Source organism: Schistocerca serialis, chromosome 5, assembly GCF_023864345.2.
Source record: "Schistocerca serialis cubense isolate TAMUIC-IGC-003099 chromosome 5, iqSchSeri2.2, whole genome shotgun sequence".
Lineage (NCBI taxonomy): Eukaryota > Metazoa > Arthropoda > Insecta > Orthoptera > Acrididae > Schistocerca > Schistocerca serialis.
This window is the reverse complement of record NC_064642.1, coordinates 264950074-264976888: the sequence shown is the minus strand read 5'-3', so window position 1 is coordinate 264976888 and position 26815 is coordinate 264950074. Positions and strand designations below refer to the sequence as shown.

The following is a 26815-nucleotide window of genomic DNA, read 5'->3' as shown; positions in this document are numbered from 1 at the left end:
ACTACATTAAGCAGGATGATCTCCATCTGCCAAACATCTGTGAAGTGCACTGTGGCCTCAACCCCAAAGACTTCCGCGGTGCCACAGAAATCATCTTTACCACTGCCATCCAGGTCAGCATTTGCCAATTTCTGCTGGACACTTTGGACGCAGGTTAACTCCTGCAACTTCCTCTGAGCCTTGTCCTGCCCCAGCCTTCCACAGTACTTAGTAATTCAAGCAACATAGTCCAGGGACAAAATTATGACTGGGGAGAACTCATGTATGGGATTCTCCAAGGATCAATCTTAGGTCCACTACTGTTCCTCATACACTATGTGATCAAAAGTAGCTGGACGCCTGGCTGAAAATGAATTACAAGTTCGTGGCACCCTCCATTGGTAATATTGGAATTCAGTATGGTGTTGGGCCACTGTTAGCCTTGATGACAGCTTCCACTCTTGCAGGCATACGTTCAATTAGGTGCTGGAAGGTTTCTTGGAGAATGGCAGCCCAACTTCCATGGACTGCTCCACTGAGGAGAGGTATCGATGTCAATCGGTGAGGCCTGGCACAAAGTTGGTGTTCCAAAACATCCCAAAGGTGTTCTATAGGATTCAGGTCAGGACTTTGTGCAGCCCAGTCCATTACAGGGATAGTATCGTGGTGGAACTACTCCGCCTCAGGCCATGCATTATGAACAGGTGCCCAATCATACTGAATGAAGCAACTGCCATTCCCGAACTGCTCTTCAACAGTGGGAAGCAAGAAGGTGCTTAAACATCAGTGTAGGCCTGTGCTGTGATAGTGCCACGTAAAACAATAAGGGGTGCAAGCCCCCTCCACGAAATACACAACTACATCACAACACCACCGCCTCCAAATTTTACTGTTGGCACTACACGCGCTGGCAAATGACAGACACCAGGCATTCGCCATACCCACACCCTGCCATCGGATCACCACATTGTGTACTGTGATTAGTCCTTCCACACAACGTTTTTGCACTGTTCAAAAAATGGCTCTAAGCACTATGGGACTTAATTTCTGAGGTCATCAGTCCCCTAGACTTAGAACTACTTAAACCTAACTAACCTAAGGACATCACACACATCCATGCCCGAGGCAGGATTCGAACTTGCGACCGTAGCAGCAGCGCGGTTCCGGACTGAAGCGTCTAGAAACGCTCGGCCACAGCGGCCGGCTGCACTGTTCAATAGTCCAATGTTTACACTCCTTACGCCAAGTGAGGCATCGTTTGGCATTTACCGGCATGATGTGTCACTTATGAGCAGCCGCTCGACCATGAAACCCAAGTTTTCTCACCTCCCGCCTAACTGTCACGGTACTTGAAGTGGATCCTGATGCAGTTTGGAATCCCTGTATGATGGTCTGGATAGATGTCTGCCTATTACACATTACGACCCTCTTCAATTGTCGGCTGTCTCTGTCAGCCAGCAGATGAGGTCGGCCTGTACGCTTTTATGCTGTACATGTCCCTTCACGTTTCCACTTCACTATCACATCGGAAACAGTGGACAGAGGGATGTTTAGGAATGTGGAAATCTCATGTACAGATGTATGACACAAGTGACACCCAATCACCTGACCATGTTCGAAGTCCATGAGTTCCATGGAGCACCCCATTCTGCTCTCTCATGATGTCTGGCAGAAATTTCAAAATTTTTGGGGTTCATATTGATGAGAATTTAAATAGAAAAAAATACATTTTGGAACTCCTAAAACAACTTAGCTCAGCCACATTTGTGCTTAGACTCATTGCAAATCTTGGGGAGAGATAAATCAGTAAATTGACAGGTTTTGCATATTTTCATTCATGATGTCATATGGACAATGTTCTGGGGTAACTCATCTTTAAGAAAACTCTTCATTGTGCAAACAAATGTTGTAAGAATAATATGTGGTGCTCGCCTCTGATCATATTGCAGACATTTGTTTAGGAGTTGGGTTTTCTGACTACTGCTTCACAACATATTTTTCCCAAATGAAGTATGTTTTAAGTAATCCACTGCAGTTCAAAAGTAACAATGAGGTACATAATTACAATATCAGAAAGAAAAATGGCATGCATTACTCCATATCATGGCTATCTTTAGCATAAAAAGGGGTGCACAATGCTGGAACAAAAATTTTTAATCACTTAACCACTGATATAAAATGTACACAACAACAACAGCAACAACAGCAACAACAACAATAACAACAACTGTGGTGTACGAGAATTTTGGGGTAAATTCTAGAGACACTCGTATTTCCACTGTCTTGAACATGTGTTATTTTAAAGATGAGTGTGTGAAAGTGGAACTTTGTCTACTGCACCACAATCATGTGTGTGCACAACTGGTGTGAATCGGACGGTTGACTGGTTTGGGCAGGGAGTTTCAGCGCTCACCTCAGAAGTCAGAAGTTACACGCCCAGCACAAAGAGCAAATGCGACGTACGCCATGATGGTGCTACATCAGTCATCATTGAGAACAGTTGAATGTTGTTAAAGAAAAGAAAAGATACTTACTTATTCACCTACTTTCGTGAGGTCCAGATGGTGGACTTGCTAGAGCTTGGTTTAAAAGTAACTGAGTGTGCGGACTTATTTTAAGAGTATAAAAAATTTCTCCAAAACAGCATCTTATCTTCAGAGAAGATGTTCAGAATGTAGCCATATGTACAGCTTAATTTACAATGTGAATGTAAAATGACCCACTCCACATTATTATGACCGACTATGCAAAATGATCCAGGGAACATGTAAATAACTAACAGCAGCACCTATGGGCTTTGATCCACTGTCCCTTGAGCCTCCCAATGGTGGTTACATCAGAATATGTTCCATCCCCATTTCTCTCCGCTGGTGGCTGCTACTGGGGGAAGAGGCAGGATGTAGTGGCACTAGCCAACATTGCTAAGGAAACTGAGTGGCTGGTCCAACATTGCAGTTAACTGCTGTAGCACTGCTACCCATATGGGAGTTCCCTCTGACAAGACCACACCAAAACTCCTACATATAAGCCAGCCCAGGAACCGTATGAGTTTGTTGTAAGGCAATTTGTGAGGTGTGCACCGATTTGCATCTATGTTTTATTGGCAGAACACAGATACTGCTTGAAATGGACCTAGACTGGATTGCTTACTTCAATACAGTTTCGAGTACTGCTCTAATAGTTTTCTTCAACAGATCACAAACTGTCTAATAAATCTAGGAGAGTCCCCAACAGTTCAGTGTATAACTCACATTTACAAAACATATAGTTCAGGGATGCAGTGTTTTCATCTGCCCATGACAGGAACTGGTAACTAGCAGGGACATGGTGGGGACAGAACAGTGTTGCTAAATGCAGCATTGGTAGTCAGAGCTGGTTGGGGGGAGTGGATAGCAGAGGAATGAGAAGAGGAAAGGACTATGCATGTTTGTCAGTGGAACAGAAGGCATGTGAATGTTTGGAATAGGAGTAGGGAAAGTGACAGACAGATGGATGACAGGGACTAGCAAAGATTGATGCCAGAGGTGCTTACGGGAACAAAGGGAATGTTGTAGGGACAGTTCTTCATGTTGGATACAGCAAGTGATATAATTTGTATATATCTGTCACATGACGGAAAGATCAAATGGCTCATTGGATGTATCATGTGATCCTTGGTTTTTCCACCCAAATTCATCTTCAGTTGAGCTATCATGATGGTGATTATAATTGATGTCGAGGTCATGCCATTAACATATACATTAAGCATGCACAGTTGAACCATGTACCACCTGAGAATGGGCAGGACTTACAACAACTGTGAAATAAGTAAAGAAGCTGCACAATTCTGATGACATTATGATATTAACATTTTCAGTTTTTGGGGAAAACACTGAAAGCCTGGCCCTCTTATGTTGCCAGGGATGCAGTTACTGTTGCTTAAGATGTTGTTACTCCTTACAACATCATCTGCAGAGTGACTGGAAAGACTGCAATGTCATTATTGTTAAAAACCAAGCTTCTAGGAACTCACTTCAACTGCAACTGTGAAGCTAGAAGACACCACCTCAGCTTTAGCCACAGTCAACTTTCTCAATACAGACAGCAATATCTCTTATTTGCCTTGACGCTGTGACAGTTAAATTGCTGATGATGAGCAAGTACTAATATCGTTGAACAAAGGTCTTGGAAAGGATGGACTGTGATTTCTGCTGTCACTTCTGTTTAAACAGTAATCTCTGACTGCATATTACCCTGTCTTCCATCTTTAAGCTCTGAGGTTTTCAAATCTCATCTGATGCAGTCCCCAACAATCACTCTTTCCTTCTCATCCTGTGCAGTGTCTCCCCTGACCCATGGTTCTGGGTGACTTTCCCAAAATCCCTTTTTCTAGACCTCTCCAGTCCTTTTCCTTCACCCCTCTTCCTTCCCTTTCAACGTTTCTGCGTGAAGAAGGAGCCACTGGCTCCATAAGCTTGCCATTTACAATCATTTCCTTCACCCCTCTTCCTTCCCTTTCAACCTTTCTGCATGAAGAAGGAGCCACTGGCTCCAAAAGCTTGCCATTTACAACCGTCTTTTATGTGTGTGTTCTGCTGCCGCTTGGTGAGTAGATTTTTATCTATCCAGTTAAATTATTTAGTCAAAAATAGATTTTTTTGTTGTTATATTACTTTTACTGTCTAATTTCCTAATCTAAGCATCACCTGATTTAATCTGACTACATTCCATTACACCTACTTCACTTTTGCTAATATTCATCTTATATCACCCTTTCAGGATGCTGTCCATTCCATTCAAAATCCTTTACTATCTCTACTATCTCTGACAGAATTATATTGTCATCAGAAAATCTCAAAGTTTTCTTCTCCCTGTTTCTCCTAATTTTTTTCTGGCTTCATTTACTGCTTGCTCGGTGTACCAACTGGAAAACTTTGGGGATAGGCTACAACACTGTCTCAAACCTGTATCCACCCTTTCATGACCTTGAATTCTGTATAAATGCCATCTGGTTTCTACACAATACTAAATAACCTTTCACTCTCTGTATTTTAGCCCTAACTTTCAAAATTTCAAAGAGTTATTCCAGTGAACATCACTGAAAACTATCTCCAAGTGTACAAGTGCTATAACTGTAAGTTTGCCTTTCCTTAACTACCTTCTTCTAAGATAAGTCATAGGGCTAGTACTGCCTTGTATGTTCCAACATTTCTCTGGAACCCAACTGATCCCCCAGAGAAGAGCTTCTACCTGTTTTTCTTGTGTAAATAATTTGTGCCACTATTTTTCAACCATGACTAATCAAACTTAGTTCAATAATATTCACACATGTCAGCACCTTTTTCTTTGGAAGTGGAGTTTCTACATTCTCTTGGAGTCTGAGGGTATTTCCCTTCTCTCATGCATCTTGCAGACCACAAGGAATAGTTTAATCATGGTTGGCTCTTCCAACGATATCAGCAGTTCTGAGGGAATGTCTTCTATTGCATGGGGCTTGTTTTGACCACGGTCTTTCAGTGCTATGTCAAATTCCTCTTGCAGTCTCACATCCCCCATCTCATCTTCATCTACTTCCTCATCTCTCTGTACAATACTGCCTTCAAGTTAATTTCCCTTGTATAACTGCTCTACACACTCCTTCCACCTTTCAGTTTTCCCTTGTTTGCTTAGTACTGGTTTTCCACCTGAGCCCTTGATATTCATACAGCTGTGTCTTTTCCTGTAGGTGACATCTATGTTTCCTTTATTCCTACATGTTCCTATAGACATACATTTGTGTTCTAGCAGTTCCTGCTTAGCCGTTTTGCACTTTCTGTCAATCACATTTTTAGAAGTTTTTATACACTTCGTTCCAGCGGAGGTTCGAGTCCTCCCTCGGGCATGGAGCCGGCCGAAGTGGCCGTGCGGTTAAAGGCGCTGCAGTCTGGAACCGCAAGACTGCTACGGTCGCAGGTTCGAATCCTGCCTCAGGCATGGATGTTTGTGATGTCCTTAGGTTAGTTAGGTTTAACTCGTTCTAAGTTCTAGGGGACTAATGACCTCAGCAGTTGAGTCCCATAGTGCTCAGAGCCATTTTTTCGGGCATGGATGTGTGTGTTTGTCCTTAGGATAATTTAGGTTAAGTAGTGTGTAAGCTTAGGGACTGATGACCTTAACGGTTAAGTCCCATAAGATTTCACACAAATTTGAACATTTCTTTTTTTTTTTTTTTTTTTTTTTGTATACCCTTTTTCCTGCTTCATACACTGTATTTTTATTTTTTCTCCTTTCAGAAATAAAATTCAATATCCCCTGCGATATTGAAGGATTTCTACTACATCTAATCTTTTTACATTTTTCATCCCCACTCAAAGCTACCCAATTGTCTTCTACTGTATCCTTTCCCCTGTTTCAGTCAATTATTGTCTAATGTTCACTTTGAAATTTTGACAACCTCTGGTTGTTCCAACTCATTCAGATCCCATCTCCTTGATTTCCTACCTTTTCGCAAATTTTTCATTTTAATGAACCGTTCTTAACCAACAAATGTGGTCGGCTCCACTTCTGCTCCTGGAAATGTCTTACAGTTTAAAACCTAGTTCTAAGATCTCTGATTTATCAGTGTACAATCAATCTGAAATCTCCCAATGTCTCCATGCCTCTCTAATGTGAACAGGCTTCTTTTGTGAATGTTAAACTAAGTGTTAGCAATGATTAAATTGTGCTCTGTGCAAAACTCTACCTGGTAGAGTTTCCCCCAGTTCACATTCTCTTACTATTTTTCCTTCCCTTTCTCTTCATACTAAAGAAATCCAGTCACCCACCACAATATAATTTTCATCTCCTTTTTATGAATAATTTATTTTTATTAATTTCATCATATATTCTTTCAATCTCTTTATCAACTGCAAAGTTAGTTAGTACATAAACTTGTACTATTGTGGTGGGTGTTGGCTTTGTGTCTATCTTGGCTACAATAATGCATTTGCTATGCTGCTCCCACATTCCTATTTTTACAATTATTATTAGACTTTTATTTGATTTTGTATTTATAACCCTGCACTTACCTGACCAGAAGCCTGTAATATTGCAGCCAAACTTCACTGATCCCCATATATCTAACTTCAAACTATCCATTTTCCTTTTTAAATTTTTGAACTTACCCACCCCATTAAGGGATCTAACATTCCATGCTCCTGTCTATAGGATGCCCATTTTGTTTTTCCGAATAACAGCATCCTCCTGAGAAGTCCTCACCTGGAAATCTGAATGGAGGATTACTTTGCCTCAGGAATATTTTAACCAAGAGGATACATACACACATATCCAGTGATCACAGGCCTTACAGACCATGCACTGCTTCCATAAACAATCTTCATTCCTTCCTGTTTTGTACTCGGTTCCTCCAGGTGTCTCCAGTCCCCAGGGCTACCAGGTATTTTGTCAGATCATTCAACGAGCATTACCTTGGTTGTCCTATGGGCCCTCTGATGTTTGGTTCCTCTCAATGAATATCATGGAAAGAATAGCAAGGGGAATGAAATGCATTTATTCCCTCAGGGAGACGCTCAGCTCAAAATTAGCAAACACTAAGATGAGAATATGTAGCTGCGATACACCCAGCAGTCATGTATGGTGTGGAAACCTAGAGCGTAACTACATGAGAAAAGGAAAAATCATTAATAGTTGAAAGAAGAGTAATGAGAAAGTTATGGGGACCAATCTTACATAAAGGAAAATGGAGGAGGAGGAGGAAGAACGAAGAAATCTACCTCTTGATACAACGACCAACAATCTTACAGAAGACGAAGAGTAAAAGAATCCTGGGGGCAGTTCATGTAGCCAGTATTCCAGAAGAAAGATAGTTGAACAAAACATTTGAGGGGAAACCCAAGAGGATGCAGTCATTATTTAACCATACTGCAAAGCTGCATGTCCATGAGAAAAGTGAGAGCTGTAGTTCTCCCTTTCTTTCAATCATCCAGACTGTTGCCCCTGCGACTACTGAAAAGAATACTGCTGACCCTTAGGAATCATGTCTATCTGGCCTCTGCACAGGTACCCCTCCTGTGTGGTGCACCAACAGCACAGCTATCTGTATCACTGAGGTACACAAGCCAATGTCTGTGGTTTATGGAGCATTTTCTTATAGTCACATAATTGTTTAAGAATCCATTTTGCCCACAATTGCAACTTGTGTACCATCAGGTGTCAAGCTCAGCCTTTCATTAATGGTATGTTTTACTTGGAAAAACTGATCACAAACCACATCCTGCTCATATTATCTGTTCCATGGTGAACTCTTCCAGCATCTAATATTATCTACACTGCAGTGTATCTTACAGCACCCCTTCTCCCCTCTGGCCTTTCCTATGGGGTTAGCAAGCAACAGAATGTTCTTGTTTGGTTTATTATAAATTTTCATTTCATATATTGCAAGCTGAAAATACAATTTCAATCAAGGAGCATGAAGCATATCTTGTGTTACATGAATGATCAAGCTTTTGACAATGTTGACTGGAATACTCTCTTTCAAATTCAAACTGTGGTAGGGATAAAATACATACAAAAACAGTGAATTAGATTAGGAAATGAGACACTTAAAGTAGTAGATGAGTTTTGCTATTTGGGAGGCAAAATATTTGATGATAGTCAAAGTAGGGAGGATATAAAATGTACACTGGCAATGGTAACAAAAGCATTTGTCAAGAAGAGAAATCTATTAACATCGAGTATAGACTCAAGCGTCAGGAAGTCCTTCCTGAAAGTATTTGTATCGAGTGCAGCCATGTATGGAAGTGAAACATTGATGATAAACAATTTGGACAAAAAGAGAATACTAGCTTTTGAGATGTGGTGCTGCAGAAGAATGCTGAAGATTAAATGGGTTGATCACATAACTAATAATGAGGAGGTACTGAATATAATTGCGTAGAAGAGAAATTTGTGGTACAACCTGACTGAAAGAAGGGATCGGTTGGTAGGACACATTCTGAGGCATCAGGGGATCACCAATTTAGTACTGGAGGGAAGTGGGGGAGGGGGGTAAAAATCATAGAGGGCGAACAAGAGATGAATACAGTAAGCAAATTCAGAAGGTATGTAGGTTGCAGTAGTTACTCAGAAATGAAGAAGCTTGCACAGGATAGGGTAGCAAGGAGAGCTACATCAAACCAGTCTTTGCACTGAATACCAACACAACAACAACATGAATGATGAAAATTATTTTTCTTCAACAGTTGTGGTCTCCTGTATAAAAAGTTTATAATTTTATAGGTTATAAGGAGATTACAGCAAAAGACTATAAATTTTTACACAATACTCAACGTGATTTCCTTGGAAATTAGGTACTCATGTTTCTAATTATACTTTTCTGAAACTTTATTACATTACTTAGGGTTTCTAAAAACAACATTATTGCATCAAACAATTGAATTTAAATACAGTACATGATTTTTCACGTTTACTTGTTAATAGTGCTACATAATACTTGCACTGCTTATGTGAAGCTCTTTTCTATGTATTCAAAATGTGCACTTCAGTTAAAATTCTTACTCAGAATAAGTACTACACATTTTACAAAGTTTACTTCCAGTACTTCTTGATTTCTTTTTATTATACCTTTCAGTTTAATGGAATTATCTTTCTTATGAATGGGCTGATTTCTGTTCTCCTTCAATCAACTAGTGTCTCTCCCTCCACAAGAAATATATGATAATGGATAACAGATAATACAACAGACAATGCTAATGTATCCTCAGTCCAAAACCTAACATGAACCTACTGACCCTAAAGGCCCATCGATCTGTTCACAAATTTAAGTCACTTTTTAGCACCTGATGGGTACATTTCAGTTTCCTTCCTCACTTCTCTGCATTCATATGATGTTTCAAGTAAGGACAAGGATTTCTTGTGTAACTATTACAAAAATGTAACAATATATTGGAGGTGCTGAGGCACAACAAAAAGACTGTCACAAATAAAGCTTTCAGCCATTAACGCCTTCATCAACAATAGATGTCAGACAAATATAAACACACACACAACTGCAGTCTCAGACAACTGAACCCACACTGTGAGCTGCAGCACCAGTGCATGATGGTGGTGGTGACTGGGTGGGTATAAGGAAAAGGTTGGGGTGGGGAGAGGGAGGGATAGTTTGTTGGGGTGGTGGACAGTGAAGTGCTGCAGGTTAGATGGAGGGTAGGGGAGAGATGGTGGTGGTGGGGGGGGGGGGGGGGGGGAGGGGAGTAGTGGAAAACGAGAGAAGTAAAAAGACTGCGTGTGATGGTAAATGATGGCTGTGTAGCGCTGGAATGGAAACAGGGATGGGGCTGGATGGGTGAGGACAGTGACTAACGAAGGTTGAGGCCAGGAGGGTTACGGGAACATAGGATGTATTGCAGGGAAAGTTACCACCTGCGCAATTTAGAAAAGCTGGTGTTGGTGGGAAGGATCCATATGGCACAGGCTGTGAATGAATCACTGAAATGAGGATGTCATGTTTGGCAGTGTGTTCAGCAACTGGGTAGTCCACATGTTTCTTAGCCACAGTTTGGTTGTTATGTTCCATCCTGGATTTTCCATCGTTTGATTATTACAAAAATATAGTTTTTTTTTTAATCACCACCACAGGAAATTCTTTCAAGGTGCAATAATCTCCTCTATTAATTGTACTTGATCCATGTCTAATTAACAATGCTCAATCAGTCAAACAAGAGTAGAGCAAGCTACCTCCTGTTTTGACAAATTGTATGAAACTCATAAAACTGCAATGAACCACTTTAAAATCAATAGAGATAGTTTATCTTTCTGTTATAATATTTGGCACAATATACGAGAGTTGGAACTTAAATAGTGGCAACTATTTATTCACAACCGATACAAAAGAGTTATATGTTTGCACCTGTTATTGTTCTTCAAAGTAGTCACCAGCATTGCGTAGAACCTGTTGCTAGTGATGTGGAAGGCATAGTATACCGTTAGCAGAGCCTGTTCTGTTGATGGTGCGAATGGAGTGGTCTACTGCCTGTTGAATCTCTGGAACAGTTCTGAAGCGAATGCCACGAAGTAGTTCCTTCATCTTCGGAATCAAATCAAAGCCACAAGTACTTAAGTCGGGAAGTATGGTGAATGGTACAGTATGTCCCAGTCCCATTGACCGAACAGAGCAGCCACAGCTTGCGCTGTATGCGGCCGCGCATTGTCGTGAAAAATGATGGGTGGGTTGCGCAGTAAGTGTTGCCGCTTCTTTCGCAAAGCTGGTCGCAGGTGATGCTCCAAAAATGAACAGTAATACTGTGCATTGACGGTCTGCCGTGGAGGAATGTAATGCATTAGGATAACACCATCACAGCCGTACACGAGAATCACCATAACTTTAGACCGCTCCATTCGAACCATAACAGAACAGGCTCTGCTAATGGTATACTACGCCTCCCACATCGCTGGCAATGGGGTCTACACAATGCTGGTGACTACTCTGAAGCACAGTAACAGGTGCAAACATGCAACTCTTTTGTATCGGTTGTGAATGAATAGTTGCCACTATTTAAGTTCCTACCCTCGTATATCATAAAATTAAACATATGCTTGGAAGCTCTGAGAGGAAGTTTCATTACTCTCCAGTCTCAATAGTATCACAAACTAGCAAACCTTTGGACTAGTGAAGGAAAAAAAAATCTGTGGGTGCGGTGTCAGAGAGCTTGTGCACAATGGATGTGAGGGGATGTAAACTCCTATCTGCACAGTTCAGGAAAGTTGGTGGTGGAGGGGAGGATCTAGATGGCTCAGGATGTAGAGCAGCCATTGAAATCAAGCATGCTATGTTCAGCTGCATTTTATGCCACCAGGTGGTCTACTCTGATCTTGGCCCCAGTTTGATGGTGACCATTCATCCTGGTGGACAGCTGGTTGGTAGTCATACCAATATAAAAAGTTGTGAAATGATTGCAGCACAGCTGGTACATGATGCAATGGCTGTCACAAATGCTTTGGCCTCTATTGGGGTTGGATAACCATAAGCCTCTGATAGGACTGGATTAGGAAGTTCTGGGTAGGTAGATTTGGCAGGTCTTGTACCTGGATCTTCCACAAAGATATGATCCCTGTGGCTTGTAGATGGGATTGGAAGTGGCATGAGGATGGACTAGGATGTTTTGGAGGTTGTGTGGGTGATGGAGCACCACTTCAGGAGGTGTGGAAACGATCATGGGTAGTATGTCCCCTTTAGCAATCAAAGCCCAGACAAAGGATGTAGTTCAGTTGTTCTAGTCTGGGATGTAAAGGTCTCTGTGAGATTCCCAGCATATTGGGCAAGGAAGTTCTTGCCACTGCAGATATGCCGTCCATGGGTGGCCAGGCTGTGACTCGCACACCAATCTGTTTATGAGCCATATACAGGAAATTTCAAAGTTTTAAACATGGCTCCAGCAGCAACTGTTGAAAATCTTTATGGTAAATGGTACAGCCAAACAGTTGCAGGATAAACATTTATTGAAATCCTTGACCACAGTTTTGGTATATCTAAATATACCTTCATCAGAAGCAAAAATACACCTGAACTATTGAAATCCTTGACCACACTTTCGCTATACCTAAATGTACCTTCATCAGAAGCAAAAATACACCTGAACAGGAAGACGCCTTCATAGCACAACAACACTTGCAGCTTTCAGTAACCAAAAAAATTAACAATGTAATTACAAGCATAAAAAACATTACAGTCACTTACAAAAATCACATCCTGCAGTGGAGATGCATAAAACAACCATGCCAAAGCACATCGTCGGTAGTTAAAAATAAAATATCACCTCCATCTGTACAGCATAATTATGAAGAGATGGTCGATGTGGACACGGCATGTTATCAATACTCTGAACTAGCATGAAGAGGGTGTGGAAACACTAGGGCAGGCAGTTTCACCGAGAGGAGGCACTTGTGGTATGTGCGAGACACTCCTGCACATTAAAACCCAGCGATACATACTCATTCACGTCAAGATTTTAAAGGTTGTACTAATTCAAACCTTCTGTCTTAATAAATAAAACATATAAGAACCATTTAAAACATCTACATACAATAGAAAATATGAACACCTATTGTTCAGGTGTATTTTTGCTTCTGATGAAGGTATATTCAGATATACCGAAACTGTGGTCAAGGATTTCAATAAATCTTTATCCTGAAACTGATGGCTGTTATCATTTACTGTGAATATACAGGAAACCTTCCTAGCCTCCCAAAAGTCCTGACCCCTTGTCTGGTTTAGGTTCATTTATGATATCTTCATTACCTGCACTCTGGACCACGTCACCCTGTCCTCATTCATTCACAACCTCAACACCATCTCCCCCATTTGCTTCATGTGGTCATCCTCAAGCCCAAAGTAAGTAACTTTAAATCTCTATGTAGATTATTCTTATTTCCAGTTCTGATTCCATGAACTGATTTTTTGGTCTGAAGATGGCACATATTACTTGTGACAAAAATATTAAGGAATAAATATATTTGGGGGGAAAGGTCAGTATTCTAAATTCCTTGAATAGGCATCTATAGGACGTTCTTAAGTTCACACCACAAATAATTTGTAGTACATGGTTTTGGATTTGGAAAACTTTGGCTTACTTGACATTATGAAATAACAGTAAGTCAAGGTTTCTAGAATGTGAGGACACAATGCCACAGTTTGGCAGAAAATGCAGCATGATTTCATCAATAAAATTCACTGTCTGATAACACTGCATTCCAGTGGCAAGATTTGTTTAATAATTCTACAGTATGCTCTTCCCAACTGAATATATTATCAACTTGTAATCCTAAGAATTTAACACTGTGAACCTCTTTACCAGCTTCTCATAATATTTTATATTTGTACTGAGATGGAACTGCAATACGTGGTGCTGATTACATTAAAATAAACATTTATTTTACACAATGTATGACTGGTAACTTTGTCTCATACAATGGGTCTAAACTTTTATTAGGTTTAAAAAACAAAGATGATGTGACTTACCAAATGAAAGTGCTGGCAGGTCGACAGACACACAAACAAACACAAACATACACACAAAATTCAAGCTTTCGCAACAAACTGTTGCCTCATCAGGAAAGAGGGAAGGAGAGGGAAAGACGAAAGGATGTGGGTTTTAAGGGAGAGGGTAAGGAGTCATTCCAATCCCGGGAGCGGAAAGACTTACCTTAGGGGGAAAAAAGGACGGGTATACACTCACACACACACTCATATCCATCCACACATATACAGACACAAGCAGACATATTTAAATATGGTCTTTAAATATGTCTGCTTGTGTCTGTATATGTGTGGATGGATATGTGTGTGTGTGTGTGCGCAAGTGTATACCCGTCCTTTTTTCCCCCTAAGGTAAGTCTTTCCGCTCCCGGGATTGGAATGACTCCTTACCCTCTCCCTTAAAACCCACATCCTTTCGTCTTTCCCTCTCCTTCCCTCTTTCCTGATGAGGCAACAGTTTGTTGCGAAAGCTTGAATTTTGTGTGTATGTTTGTGTTTGTTTGTGTGTCTGTCGACCTGCCAGCACTTTCATTTGGTAAGTCACATCATCTTTGTTTTTAGATATATTTTTTCTAGGTGGAATGTTTCCCTCTATTATAACCGTATCTTTTATTAGGTTTACTAGACACAGATAAGTCAACATTAGTTAAAAAGCCTCATCTCTGCAGTTAAGAGTACATCCCCACACTAACAATAATACTAATAATAATAGCAGTTATAATGAATGTTAGCATATTACGAGCCTTAGATGCTGATGAACTGAAAATAATAATAATAATAATAATAATAATAATAATGCAAGCAGGTGTAAGGATCTAATCAGAGAAGTTAAGAAGTTTAATAATGAACTTACTCAGTTATGTGTGTCTCCATGAAGAGTAGTATGTACACGAGCAATGCAGGAGCACATGCTGCAAATCCAACCCACACATAGACTAAGTTAGCAGGGGAAATTATCCACCCTCTAACATCAGGGTTACTTGGTGATAGTCCTTCGGGGACTTTTAACTTTTCAGTGTATGTTGCTGGTACAAAATAATCTAGTATTACCATACTTATAATCGCTATTGGCACACCAAAGTCTCCCAATGCACGCCTTGCCTGAAATAATGACAATAATGATGAGGATGATGATGATGATAACAATAATAATAATAATAATGACAGAGTAATAACATCAATGTCTTTTGTTTGCAGACAAAGAGTTTTATACAAAGTACTTCAAAGGCACTGAAAAGTCCAGAACTCTTATGAGAGAACAAACAGCTATGAGAAAGTCAAAATTGCCCGATAAAATTAAACACATTCTTGAATTTTTGGAACCACATGAAGCTACACTGGCAAGGAGAGAAATAGAGCAATAGAATAAAACTGAGAAACTTACACTTCTTCCAAGAAACTTGCTGTTTCTGAACTGTCTCAGATAATAAGCTATAAAGAATGTTCCCAAGGACAAAATCAAACATAAGAGTGCTGTATTTGGTTGATCAACTTTGTCTTCTGTTCCAACAAATGCAAGTACACTGCTGTTGCCATTTGCTGCAAGTGACCTGAAAGCATAATGAATAAAGCTGTCAATGCATAAATTTATATCATGCAATCATGTTAATTCCTTTTTGGGTACTGTTTAGCAAAGTACAGTGAGACAGACACCTAAGCAGGAGATGGAGTGAGATTGGGTGAGCTATATGAAACCCCTGCCCTTTATCAACATAAAAACTCTTGACCACAAACTGACAAAAGAGTCCAGCATTTGAATTTACTTTCGGTATTCTTCAATGCATATCCAACAAAGTGATTATAGCAGGAAGTGCCCCTTATATCTTATTACTAATGATCTTCCCTTAAATGTGGCAGTTTACTCAGAGTGAACAGGTTTCAACAGTCATCCATGGCCATTTAGATGACTGGACACCTAACCCATCATTAAAAAGAACATGTCAAAACAAAATAAATACCATCTGAACAGGCCTTGAAGGCTTAATGGTACCGCCACTGTGTCATCCTGAGCCCTTAGGCGTCACTGGATGCGACTATGGAGGGGCATGTGACCGACACTGCTCTCTGGTCCATTTTCAGTTTTCGTGACCAGTGCTGTTACCTCTCAATCAAGTAGCTCCTCAACTGGCCTAACAAGGGATAATGAATGTAATTACAATAGTAGTAAATATATGGACAATAGTATTTAGAATAAAAAATCATCTGGTGAACCCCACTCAAAGTAAGAATGTCGTGCCACGATACTGTTATTATTAGGTTAACTGAAAACAAGGAACTTCTTAAAGAAAGATTAATATAATGTTAACATTTATGAGGTAAGAGTAATCACAGTTCTCAGTGGCAGAATTGTTGTTTTGCAATGGTCATACATGTATTATCATCCTTGTACAGCTCTGCATGAAGAACATATTTAGCATAAAGTGCCCAAGAATACAGTCTTTTAGTAAATTCGTCTCACTTGTATTCTAAACATACATGATCAATCAATTACACATGACCAGAAAATTGGTACTCACCCAAGATTTGTTGTATTTTCAACATAGCTTGGTTCGCTTACAGTGGTTGTATTTGTACTATTATTAGAACTCGATGAATTCTCATACCAAGAAGCAGCAAACAGGGAGAATTCATCCTGTTCTGCACAATAATCAGCTGTTAAGGGATGTTTCTGGAAAACCTGTGACAAATTAAGGGTTTGATACAGCAATGCTAATGGAAATGCTTTCATGTTATGCTTTCTACATTTTCAATTCTTTCCCTGATGTAGTATCTTAAATCACTAACAACGGTACCTGACAAATGCAATTTAACTATAACTTCAAGCAGCAAATAACTCAACAATAATAATATTGTTAGTAGACCTGCAATATAGCGGGGTGCAGACATCTCAGAAGAAAGTAGTAACATGCAGCCAGAAAAGTAAAAAATTTTATATTCTTACTACAGTTAGCAACTGCATTTTCTGTAGAGTTGGCAGCATCAGCTTTGTCTCACACATCAGCAAATTACTGTTGACACAATGCATCCTTCAGTCTGTGCTCTTCATTCTTAACTCAATGTTACCTGTTGTGCTATGTAGGGGTAGTAAATAGTAGTTTTATTGGTTTTGTTGAATGAGTGAAAATGACTGCTAAAAGATTTTATGTTGAAGAATATATTGAGTATGGATTCATGTTGCCACTGTGTTGTGTGTTGTAACAGACAACCATAAAAGTAAAAGTAATGATGTGTATCCTAACTAAGCTAAACTTCACCAAAACAGGTCTTGGGAGCCCAATGGTACCGACTGACCGACTCCTGTGTTGTCCTCAGGTGAGAGGCATCACTGGATGCAGATATGGAGGGACATGAAATCCGTTCACTGGTCCCCCAGCTGTTGTCGGTTTTTGTGGCCAGAGCCACTACTTTTCAATTAAGAGCTCCTTGCCATCACAAGGGCTGCGTACACCTTGTTTTCCAACAGAGCTCGGTAGACCTGGGCAGTATCACAGGTTTCAGATAATTTAGTGCCTTCAGGCAGAGAAATATCGAGGGGGAAGGTTAAAAAGCAAAGGCAGTTCACTCAGCCTTAAGGTGAGAGGGGCCCACTTGTTGTGAGGTCAGTCCCATCTGTTGCCATCGGATCTCATATATTTCAGTCATGAGCAGCCTTCCAAATTACCTGTTATAAGTAGTTTTCTGGAAAATCATTTAGTATTGTTTCACATGATATTTTTTCACATCTACCACTTAAAAAACACTAATTATTGCACTTGATTGTGGAATGATCAAACTCTCAACCAATGATGACAGTATGATTGAGGAACGTAAATCTTAGCAAGCTGAGATTTTCTCTACACCTTTTACTGCATATGGGGTGAATTCAATGGTCAATAGAAAGACCCAATTATGAGCTTATGTCCACCCTTGGTACTGATCCTTGCCCAAACTATTTTACATGCAGCTTCAATTTCTGTTTCAGTAGATTTAAGTTTCAAAAAATACGGATGTTTGGGTACCACATACTCTAAGTCATAAATCACAAAAATCAGTGGGTGACCATATGTGCATCTCTGCTTGCACATTGTCAATTGGTTCATGAGCAACACCAACCATTCCTATCCTGCGTCATTACTGGTAACGAGAAATGTTGTCTTTATGCTAACAAGGAGAGGAAAGGAATGGTTGAGCCCAGACAAAGCAGCGACTCCTCATAAAAAGACCTGTATGCATCCATGAAAGGTAATACTATGCATCTTGTGGAAGAGAAATAGTGTGGTATACTATGAATTGCTTCCCCAAGGTGTAACTATCACTGTTGACATTTATTGTCAACAACTGTTGCAATCCAAGAACAATGACCAGCAAGACTGCATGAAGTGATGCTGCTGCGCAACAACACATGCCTACTTCCCGCTATACTGGCGAAAAACACTACACAGGACTTTAGTTGGAAAATCTTTCTGCACCCATCCCATTCACCTAAACCTGCACCCACTGCTTTTCACTTTTCCCACCCTCTAGGAAACAACCTTCAAGGAACTTCCTTCCCAGATCAAAATGCGCTGTGAACATAGCTTGATCAATTCCTCTCTGCAACTCCAAGTGATTTTTACAGATGCAGAATTGAAAAGTTACCTCAGCATTGGCAGACTATTGTGAAGGAGAATACATTACTGGTGAATAATGTTATGAAAAGGAAAGCTGCTACTTACCACATTGTGGAAATGCTGAGTTGCAGATAGGCACAACAAAAAGACTGTCACAATATAAGCTTTCAGCCAACAAGGCCTTCATCAAAACTAGACGACAGATACATACAAACACTCATGCAAACGCAACTCACATACACACGGCTGCAGCTTCTGGCAGCTGAAGCCAGAGGCTGCAGTCATGTGTGTGGCTTCAGCTGCCAGAGGCTGCAGTCAAGTGTATGACTTGTGTTTGCACACGTGCATGCAGATCTCTGCTATATGGTGAGTAGAAACTTTCCTTTTCATGACATGTTGTAGTCCATCCTGGATTTTCCATTGTTTGATTATTGAGGAATAAACTTTCTCATATGTGTATCTGTTGTGTTTATTAAACTTATGGAAGAATGCTATGAAAGTATGTACCATCCCAATAACTTAAGGAATGCAGTCACATCACATTGTGGACAACTGCTGGTATTTTGACTGGTTCACACACTGTCATTTTCGAGGCAAAACTGAAAATGACAGGGTGTGCACCAGTTGAAATACCAGCAGTTCTTGATTATGACACCCAGCTGTATTCCCGTAAGTTATTTGAGCATTGTATCTGCTAAGAGAAACTCAGCTCTTTGACAGTTGATCATAAGGAATCCAACAGTCTCATCTGTATGTGTGTTTAGGGAGGGGGATTTCTTTGGGTGCTTGGGGTCTCTTGCAACTACCAATATCTGGGCTAGATTGAGATCCAGATAATTTAAAAAATCACTGTATGCACTGTGTCACCTACCTTAGCAGCGACCTCTGAAATGTAGTGCAATCCAGAGCCATTTGTGTTGAACCCACACTGCTCAGCTTTATAGTTCAAGTCTAAGAAGCTACAGACCAGCTTGTCAAATAATATTTGAAATCTTGGGTTCAAGCCATCCACTTACTTCTGAACTAAGAGGTGTGATCAGTACTGAGGATAATGATGCAGGTTCTGAGCTTTATTGAATTTTCCTGAGAAAGGCTGATCTTCTCAACTTCCTCTGCCAGTTTGTCAGAGATCCAAGTCTGAATTCAGCAAGCATTGTCTATTCCAATGTGTACCACTATCTGCACCTTGTACCTCCACAGGCTGCCAGAGTGTCTTCCCCACAATGTTAAATGAGGCCTCCTGGCATGTGCATAGAGTGCAAGAGGTAATCATTCTTATTCCTTGCTGCCATTTCATGAAGGCGTACAACTATGGAAGACCCATTCTAGTTGACAATCATTAACAAAATGCCTATCCTTTTGCACTTGCTTCCCCCTGACATGGAACACCTGAGGTGACAATAAGCATAAACTTGTTGTTTGGGGGGTGTATTACCCTGAGTTCTTCCTGGTCCTTGTCTCCTCTGTTCTGGGCTTTTAGACCTATCAGTGACACATGATTCACAGTTGACAACTGGTGATAGCTAACATTTTAATGAGGAGACTCAATACAGCTGTCATGAATTTGAAGAATTACATATTTGCCATCAGCTGTACAAATTTGTTTTCTAACAGTTTTGGTTACAGTGATCATCTTCACAGGAAGAAAAAAATCTGTACATTAGATGGATACCCACAATGGATAAACTGTAAACCACATGAGTCATAAATGTTTAAAGAACCATGAATCAAACAATGGAAAAATCCAGGAAGGAATGTAACAACAATATTATGAGAAGGAAAGTTGCCTGAGACTGCAGTCGTGTGTGTGTGTGTGTGTGTGTGTGTGTGTGTGTGTGTGTGTGTGTGTGTTGTTGTTGTTGACGAAGGCCAATGGCTGAAAGCTTTAATTGTGAAAATCTTTTTTGTTGTGTCTATCTGTGACTCAGCATCTCTGCTATATGGTGGGTGGCAACTTTCCTTCTCATAATGTTGTTAAAGAACCATGATTTTGATACAAGCCCAAAATGACTTCACTATGATTAAACAAAATGATCATTAAGATGGTAAAATGAGGACCATCATCTGTACAGTGCAGATAGTTGAATTTTTGAGAGTAAGATAGCAATTGGTGGAGTAAAAGTGCAAGAATACATCTGGTACAACCAAATGGGAATGTAGGGCTTTTGACAGGCAAAAAGCAAATAGAACTCAGAAGGAGGTGGCCAAGAAATGAAATGTATGTCCTTCTGTTTCCAATAGATAGTGGAAACCATTTCCAATACAAAAATCTTCTCGGCTGTCCAGCTACATTAAGTGGTCATCCATCCGCAAGCTTTCAACTGAGTGCTCCTCAGCCACTGTCAAGTGGCGACTACTCTGTGATTACTAACTTTGACTTATATAGCCATTGTATTGGCTGCGATATCACTGTTGTTCAGTCCATCACTATATGTGAGCTGTTCAAAAAGTATACGACCTAATTTTTTTTTTATTGTTAAAACCAACAATGTCGGGGCACGTACACACTGGGCATATGTTGTGCACGTGCTTGATTTTTTCATCATTCTGGAAACCACTGGTGACTGGATAGCTGTTGATAAATAAACATGTGTACCACATTTTATGGACTATAAAACAGACTTTTTTCCTTGAAAAATTGCCTTCAAAATTCAGATGGAGTCTTAAACTCAAAATTAATACAAAAATTTGCAGTGTTTGATTTAAACTTCCTGCCAATCTTAAAAATGGTCATATATTTCATGCCACGAGAAACCTATCTCTATCTGGTAACATTGGATTCAAATGACAGCAGCAGTGCATCGATGTGATGAGCATGAGTTGCAGGGATTCATAAGCCTGCTAACACTCTCTCCCTCCCACTCCGCCATCACAAACCCAGGACACTGTCTAGCCTATGATGCGTCATTGCAGCCTACAGTGCCAGTTAACTTGAATTGAAAATGATCTGTGGTATCAGTAAAGTACAATATTTTTTTAGTGACTAGTTTCATAATGGAGAAAATAAAAGGTTTTCTTATGACGTGGGCTATAAATTGAAAGTAATAAGGTACGCAGAAGAACATGGAAACAGAGTAGCTAAGTGGCATTTTGAACCTAGAAAAAAAAAGTAATAATAATAATTATTATTATTATTTTATTGGCGAGCTAGGAAAGAAGAACTGAAAGAAATGAGGAAGACTAAAAGTGCAAATAGAGGACGGAATTCAAAATGGCATATCTAGAAGATAATGTAACGAAATTGATTCAAGGACACCATCAAAGTGGTATTGAAAATAATTCAAACACATACTCGTAAGCTAGCACTACAGTGGAACTTAACAGACTTCAATGGTGGAGTTGGCTGGTGCCACAGGTTTATGAAGTGTCATGGTGCCATGGACTAAGCATGCAAATCAAAACCAAAATATCTGAGAAAATGCCATTAGAATATGAGGAGATAATGTTTTTCCATCGCTTTATTATTTAGCATTGAAAGAGAACCAGTGTGGAACTATGCCAAATAGTGAATATGGATGAAACTGCTCTGCCATTTGATGTAATATAACGGTTGGCTTCAAATGTGCCAAAACTGTAACTATAAAAATACTTGGACAGGCAAAAATATACTATATTGTTGTCCTTTCATGGCGTGCTGACAGTACTAAACACAATCCAATCATCATTTTTAAGAGCAAAACGATGGCAAAACCTTCTGAAATACCACCAAGAGTTGTTGCTCATGTACATGATAAGTGTTAGATGGACAAGGCTGGTATGAAATTATGGATTAACAAATTGTCGGAGAGTAGGAAAGATGTGTTACTGAAGAAGAGTTCTCTTCTTGCGTTGGATCAGTTTAGTAGTCATTTGAAAAATTCTGTGAAAGAGAAATTGAGACAGGGAAATACAAAGTTTGCTCTTATTCTGAGAAGACTTACTCGACAACTGCAACCTCTTGATGTCTCAATACACAAACCATTTAAAGTGTATATGAGAGAGAAATGGAACAAACAGATGATGGATGAAACCCAACATGAATTCGTGCTAAGGGGTGCTTAAAAATGACCTAGAATCAAACAAGGGTGTCAGTGGATAAAACAGTTGTGGTCTACAGTGAGAGACAACATAATCATTAAATCTTTCAAGAAGTGCAGCATAAGTAATGCACTCAATGGCAGTGAAAATTGTCTTATATATGAAGAGAACAATAATGACAACAAAGAAAAAGAAGAAGAAGAAGAGAAAAGTTCTGATCAAGATTTTCAGGAATTTTAAAGGTCATTTTGGTTTTATAAACTGAAATTTTTTTTTAGTCTGACATTGCAATCTAATAATAAAAATGGTAAAAATGTAATTAAAAAAACCGCTCAAAAATTAAGTACATAGCATCTTATAGTCCATAAAATATGGTAAGTGTTAGTCATCGGACTTCGTGTTGTGGTCAAATTGCGGAAAAAGTGGGCCAAATCATTGCATCAAATTTTGTTTTAGGTTGAACGATTCTCAAGTTGAAACAATCTGCAAGAATCGACAACTGTTTTGGGATGAAGCAATGGGTACAACTGCTTTGGAGATGGCTGCTCATCAGTAAGTTCAGGTAGGCCATCAACATTTGCAAATGAAGTTGTTAACTGATCTCACAAGGACACTGGTGATGCAGGCTAGATGAATCATGACTAGAGAACTTGCAGCTGACATTAAAATTAAAGTGAGGTCAATTCATTCCATTTTAATGGAACAATTGGACCTAAAGAGGATCTCACTAAAATTTGTGCCAAAGCTGTCAACAAGGGAACAGAAGCAATTTCATTCGGAAATCGCATAGGACATGATGGATACTGTGAGCAGTAATCCCGACTGACTTAACACAGTGATAACAGCTGACAAGTGCTGGGTTCATGGGTATGACCCAGAAATGAAGTATGAGTCATTGCAATGGAAGTGTTCATCCTCCCTGAGACCAAAACAAGTAAGGCATGTCCACAGCAATGTGAAAGCCATGCTGAAAATCTTTTTTTACTCCAATGGCATGGTCCAACACAACTATGCCCCACATGATACTAACGTCAATTCGAAGTGCTAACAACAGGTTCTACATCACCTTTGTGAAGCAGTGAGACATAAATGGCCAGAATTGTGTTCAGCAGGCAGTTGGCACTTTCACCATGATAATGCACCCACTCACCATTCTCAATTAATTCAGAGTTTTTTGGGCAAACACAACATAGCTGTGATTTGTCATTCTCCTTATTCTCCTGACCTGGCACTGAGTGGCTTCTGGCTTTCACTAAACTGAAAAAGACTATGGAAGAAAACAGATTTCAGAACACGGAAGACATTATGCCGTATTTGACGGAGCAGCTGTGCACCATATGAAAAGAGGCTTTCCAGAGATGCTTCCAGCAGTGGCAGCAGCATTGGGAGAGGTGATAGAAACTGAAGGGGATTTCTTTGAATGTGGCTAGTGTCAAACAACTGTATATGAATAAAGAGTAGTTTCATAAATAAAAGTCAGATGCTTTTTGCACAGCCCTTGAATAAGACAATGTCTCCGACCTGAGTCTGCCACATTGTCTGCTTTACCCTCATGATCACCAGCTCAGCTGCAATTGCTGTCTTTATTGATGTGTTGTCAGAGTTGTGATCTCTATAAATCCTGTAATTATGCCCTTTAGAAAACATTAGGTTACCTGTTGAGAGAGGTGTCACTAATGCAATGTTATGTCCATTTTCCAATGCCTGTTCAGCTACTGCTGATTTCTCTACATAGTCATAAAAGGATGAGCACAGAGACCACACAGCAGTCAGTTTATAATGGCCAGAGAGCATCTCAGTGAAAAGCTCCTGGATGTATAACCACTTGAGATGGCTACAAGACCACATATTCGGACATTTCTAGCACATGTTCGAGTTTCAGCCTCTTCAACTGAGGACTACAGTCCACATCATGGAGCAATGACTGACATTTACTGTTACACACACAAAACAACATGACTGTTATCCCAGCACAATTATGGTCTGCTTTGCTGCAGCCACCTTAGTGTAATATTGTCAAATACCATTTTTGAAGGCAACCAGCCAAACTGTACTGTTCACTGCAAAAGGAAGCATCTGCAATGGGATTTTCAGAATGTATCTATATTTGTAGAAATATAAAAGCAGTGCACCAGAAAGTTTCAAGTCTTATGCTACACAAAAAAACTACAGCAAAAAACCATCTGGTACAAAATGTAAGCGTGTAATGTGTGATGCGCCATGAAAAATCCAAACTTGTTGAAACTATTAACACACTGCAAGAAACTGTGTGCAGATCAATGGAGGAAAACAAAGTAGTAGCTGAGAGGATCAAAAAGACTGGAAGTGAATGTAATAGACTAAAGACCACCAAGCAGGCTGAAAGTGAAAGTAACGAAGGAGAAGCGCATATAGTGGCCGAAGATAACATTACTAATACTAGTACTCCAATGCATGCTGCTCACTACTCAAATACAGCATATACAGGGTGAGTCACTAACTATTTCCACCAAGAATAACTCCAAAAGTATGATAGGAGCTGAAAAGTTTGTGGGACAAAAGTTGCATGGGATGACAGAGGCCACAATATGACATTGGTTTTTTGTTCTATGTGGGGTTGCTTCAGATATATGAAGGTCAACTTTGTTTTTTTAAATGGGATGCTACAGTTTGGTACTTATTTTCTGATAGCTGCTATTGAGGCAAATCCAATGATGTGTTACAGTAAGGTCTTAGAAGGTCAACGAAAGTCACAAAGGTGGCATGAACGTCCATTTACAGAAGGTGTTTGAAGTGATGACCATTGGTATCAATGCAGTGATGCAATCTTCTTATCATGGATTGAGTGGTATTCCTTATCACTTTGGCACTTATCAAAGCACATGCTCTGACAATTCTCTCTTGCATATCTTCAGGTGTAGTTGGAACGTTTTTAATTCCTACAAGAAAAAATCTAGAGGCGTTTCAAGTCCGGCAAACAATCCGGCCATGACACATCTCCTCTACATCCAATCCAGTGATATGAGAATTGTTTCTACACCTCATTTTAAGCCATCAGCAAAAAATGTGTCAGACACCCATTGTATTAATAACACATTCTGTTCCTTGTTCCTAAAGGTATTTTTTCCAATAACATATCTAATATTTCTTGCAGAAATGTGGTGTACTTCCTACCATTAAGTTTTCTTTCAATCAAGTAGGGGCCCATAATTCTGTCCTCCAGAATCACACACCAAACATTCACTGACCACGGCTTTTGGTGTGCAACTTGCCAAAGCCAACATGGATTTTCAGTTGCCCAATAAGGCTTGTCATACAAATTAACATTTACATGGTTTGTGAATGTAGCCTCATCAGTAAATAAAATCAAATTAATAAATGTGTCATCCCTCTGAATCTGAAGTTGAGCCCATCAGCAGAATTCAGTGTGACACATGCAATCCATACCAGTTAATTCTTGGTGGAGACTGATAATGCCAGATTCCCTTGCAATTTGACATGAACTAATACAAGGATCTCGAAGCACAGTGACAAGAGTACCAAATTCCGTTTGCTGGTTAGTAATCGGATGCGTTAAAGATCCAGTTGTTCTCAATTTATCATACACATATTTAAATGTACAACGAGTAAGGTGAATACATTGAAGATATCTTTCAGTTTGTAAGTAGCTAGCTCTCACTGAATTTCATTGGCATTCTCCATAAATGAGAAGCATATCGACTTGTTCTTCAAAGGAATACACCATTCACATTCACTTGATTCGATGATTCTAGTCTTACTGTTCCTGTTAGTGTTGTATTGTGAAACCATCGAATGGTGTTTGCATGTCCATGGCATGTTAGGTGGATACGCCATATTCAGCGAATATTTACTATTAGCACAATATACGAGAGAGAACTGTCAGAGCATGTGCTTCTATAAGTGCCAAAGTGATAAGGAATACCACTCAATCCATGATAAGAAGATTGCAGCACCGCATTGATAATACCAATGGTCATCACTTCAAACACCTAAATGGACATTCATACAACCTTTTTGACCTCTTTGACCTTCAAAGACCTTACTGTTACACATCAATGGATTCATCTCGATAGCTGCTGTCAGAAAATAAGTACCAAACTAAAGCATCCCATTTAAAAAACAAAGTTGACCTTCATATCTCTGATGCGACCTCACCCAGCAACAAAAAACCAACATCATATTATGGCCTCCATTGTCCCATGCAACATTTGTTCCACAAACTTTTCAGCTACCATCACAC

General features: G+C 39.8%; 1 protein-coding gene across 4 annotated transcripts in view; it reads right to left on the bottom strand.

Annotated features, from left to right (window-relative positions):
• LOC126480907 (band 3 anion transport protein) overlaps positions 1-26815 on the bottom strand; it is a 603907-nt gene that overhangs the window by 53137 nt on the left and 523955 nt on the right. For all 4 annotated transcript variants that reach the window (XM_050104308.1, XM_050104310.1, XM_050104309.1 and 1 more), the window contains 3 exons: positions 16486-16646; positions 15354-15519; positions 14823-15070 (listed from right to left, as the gene is read on the bottom strand). In XM_050104308.1, the coding sequence (XP_049960265.1) occupies positions 14823-15070; positions 15354-15519; positions 16486-16646 (575 nt within the window). The remainder of the gene's footprint in view (positions 1-14822; positions 15071-15353; positions 15520-16485; positions 16647-26815) is intronic.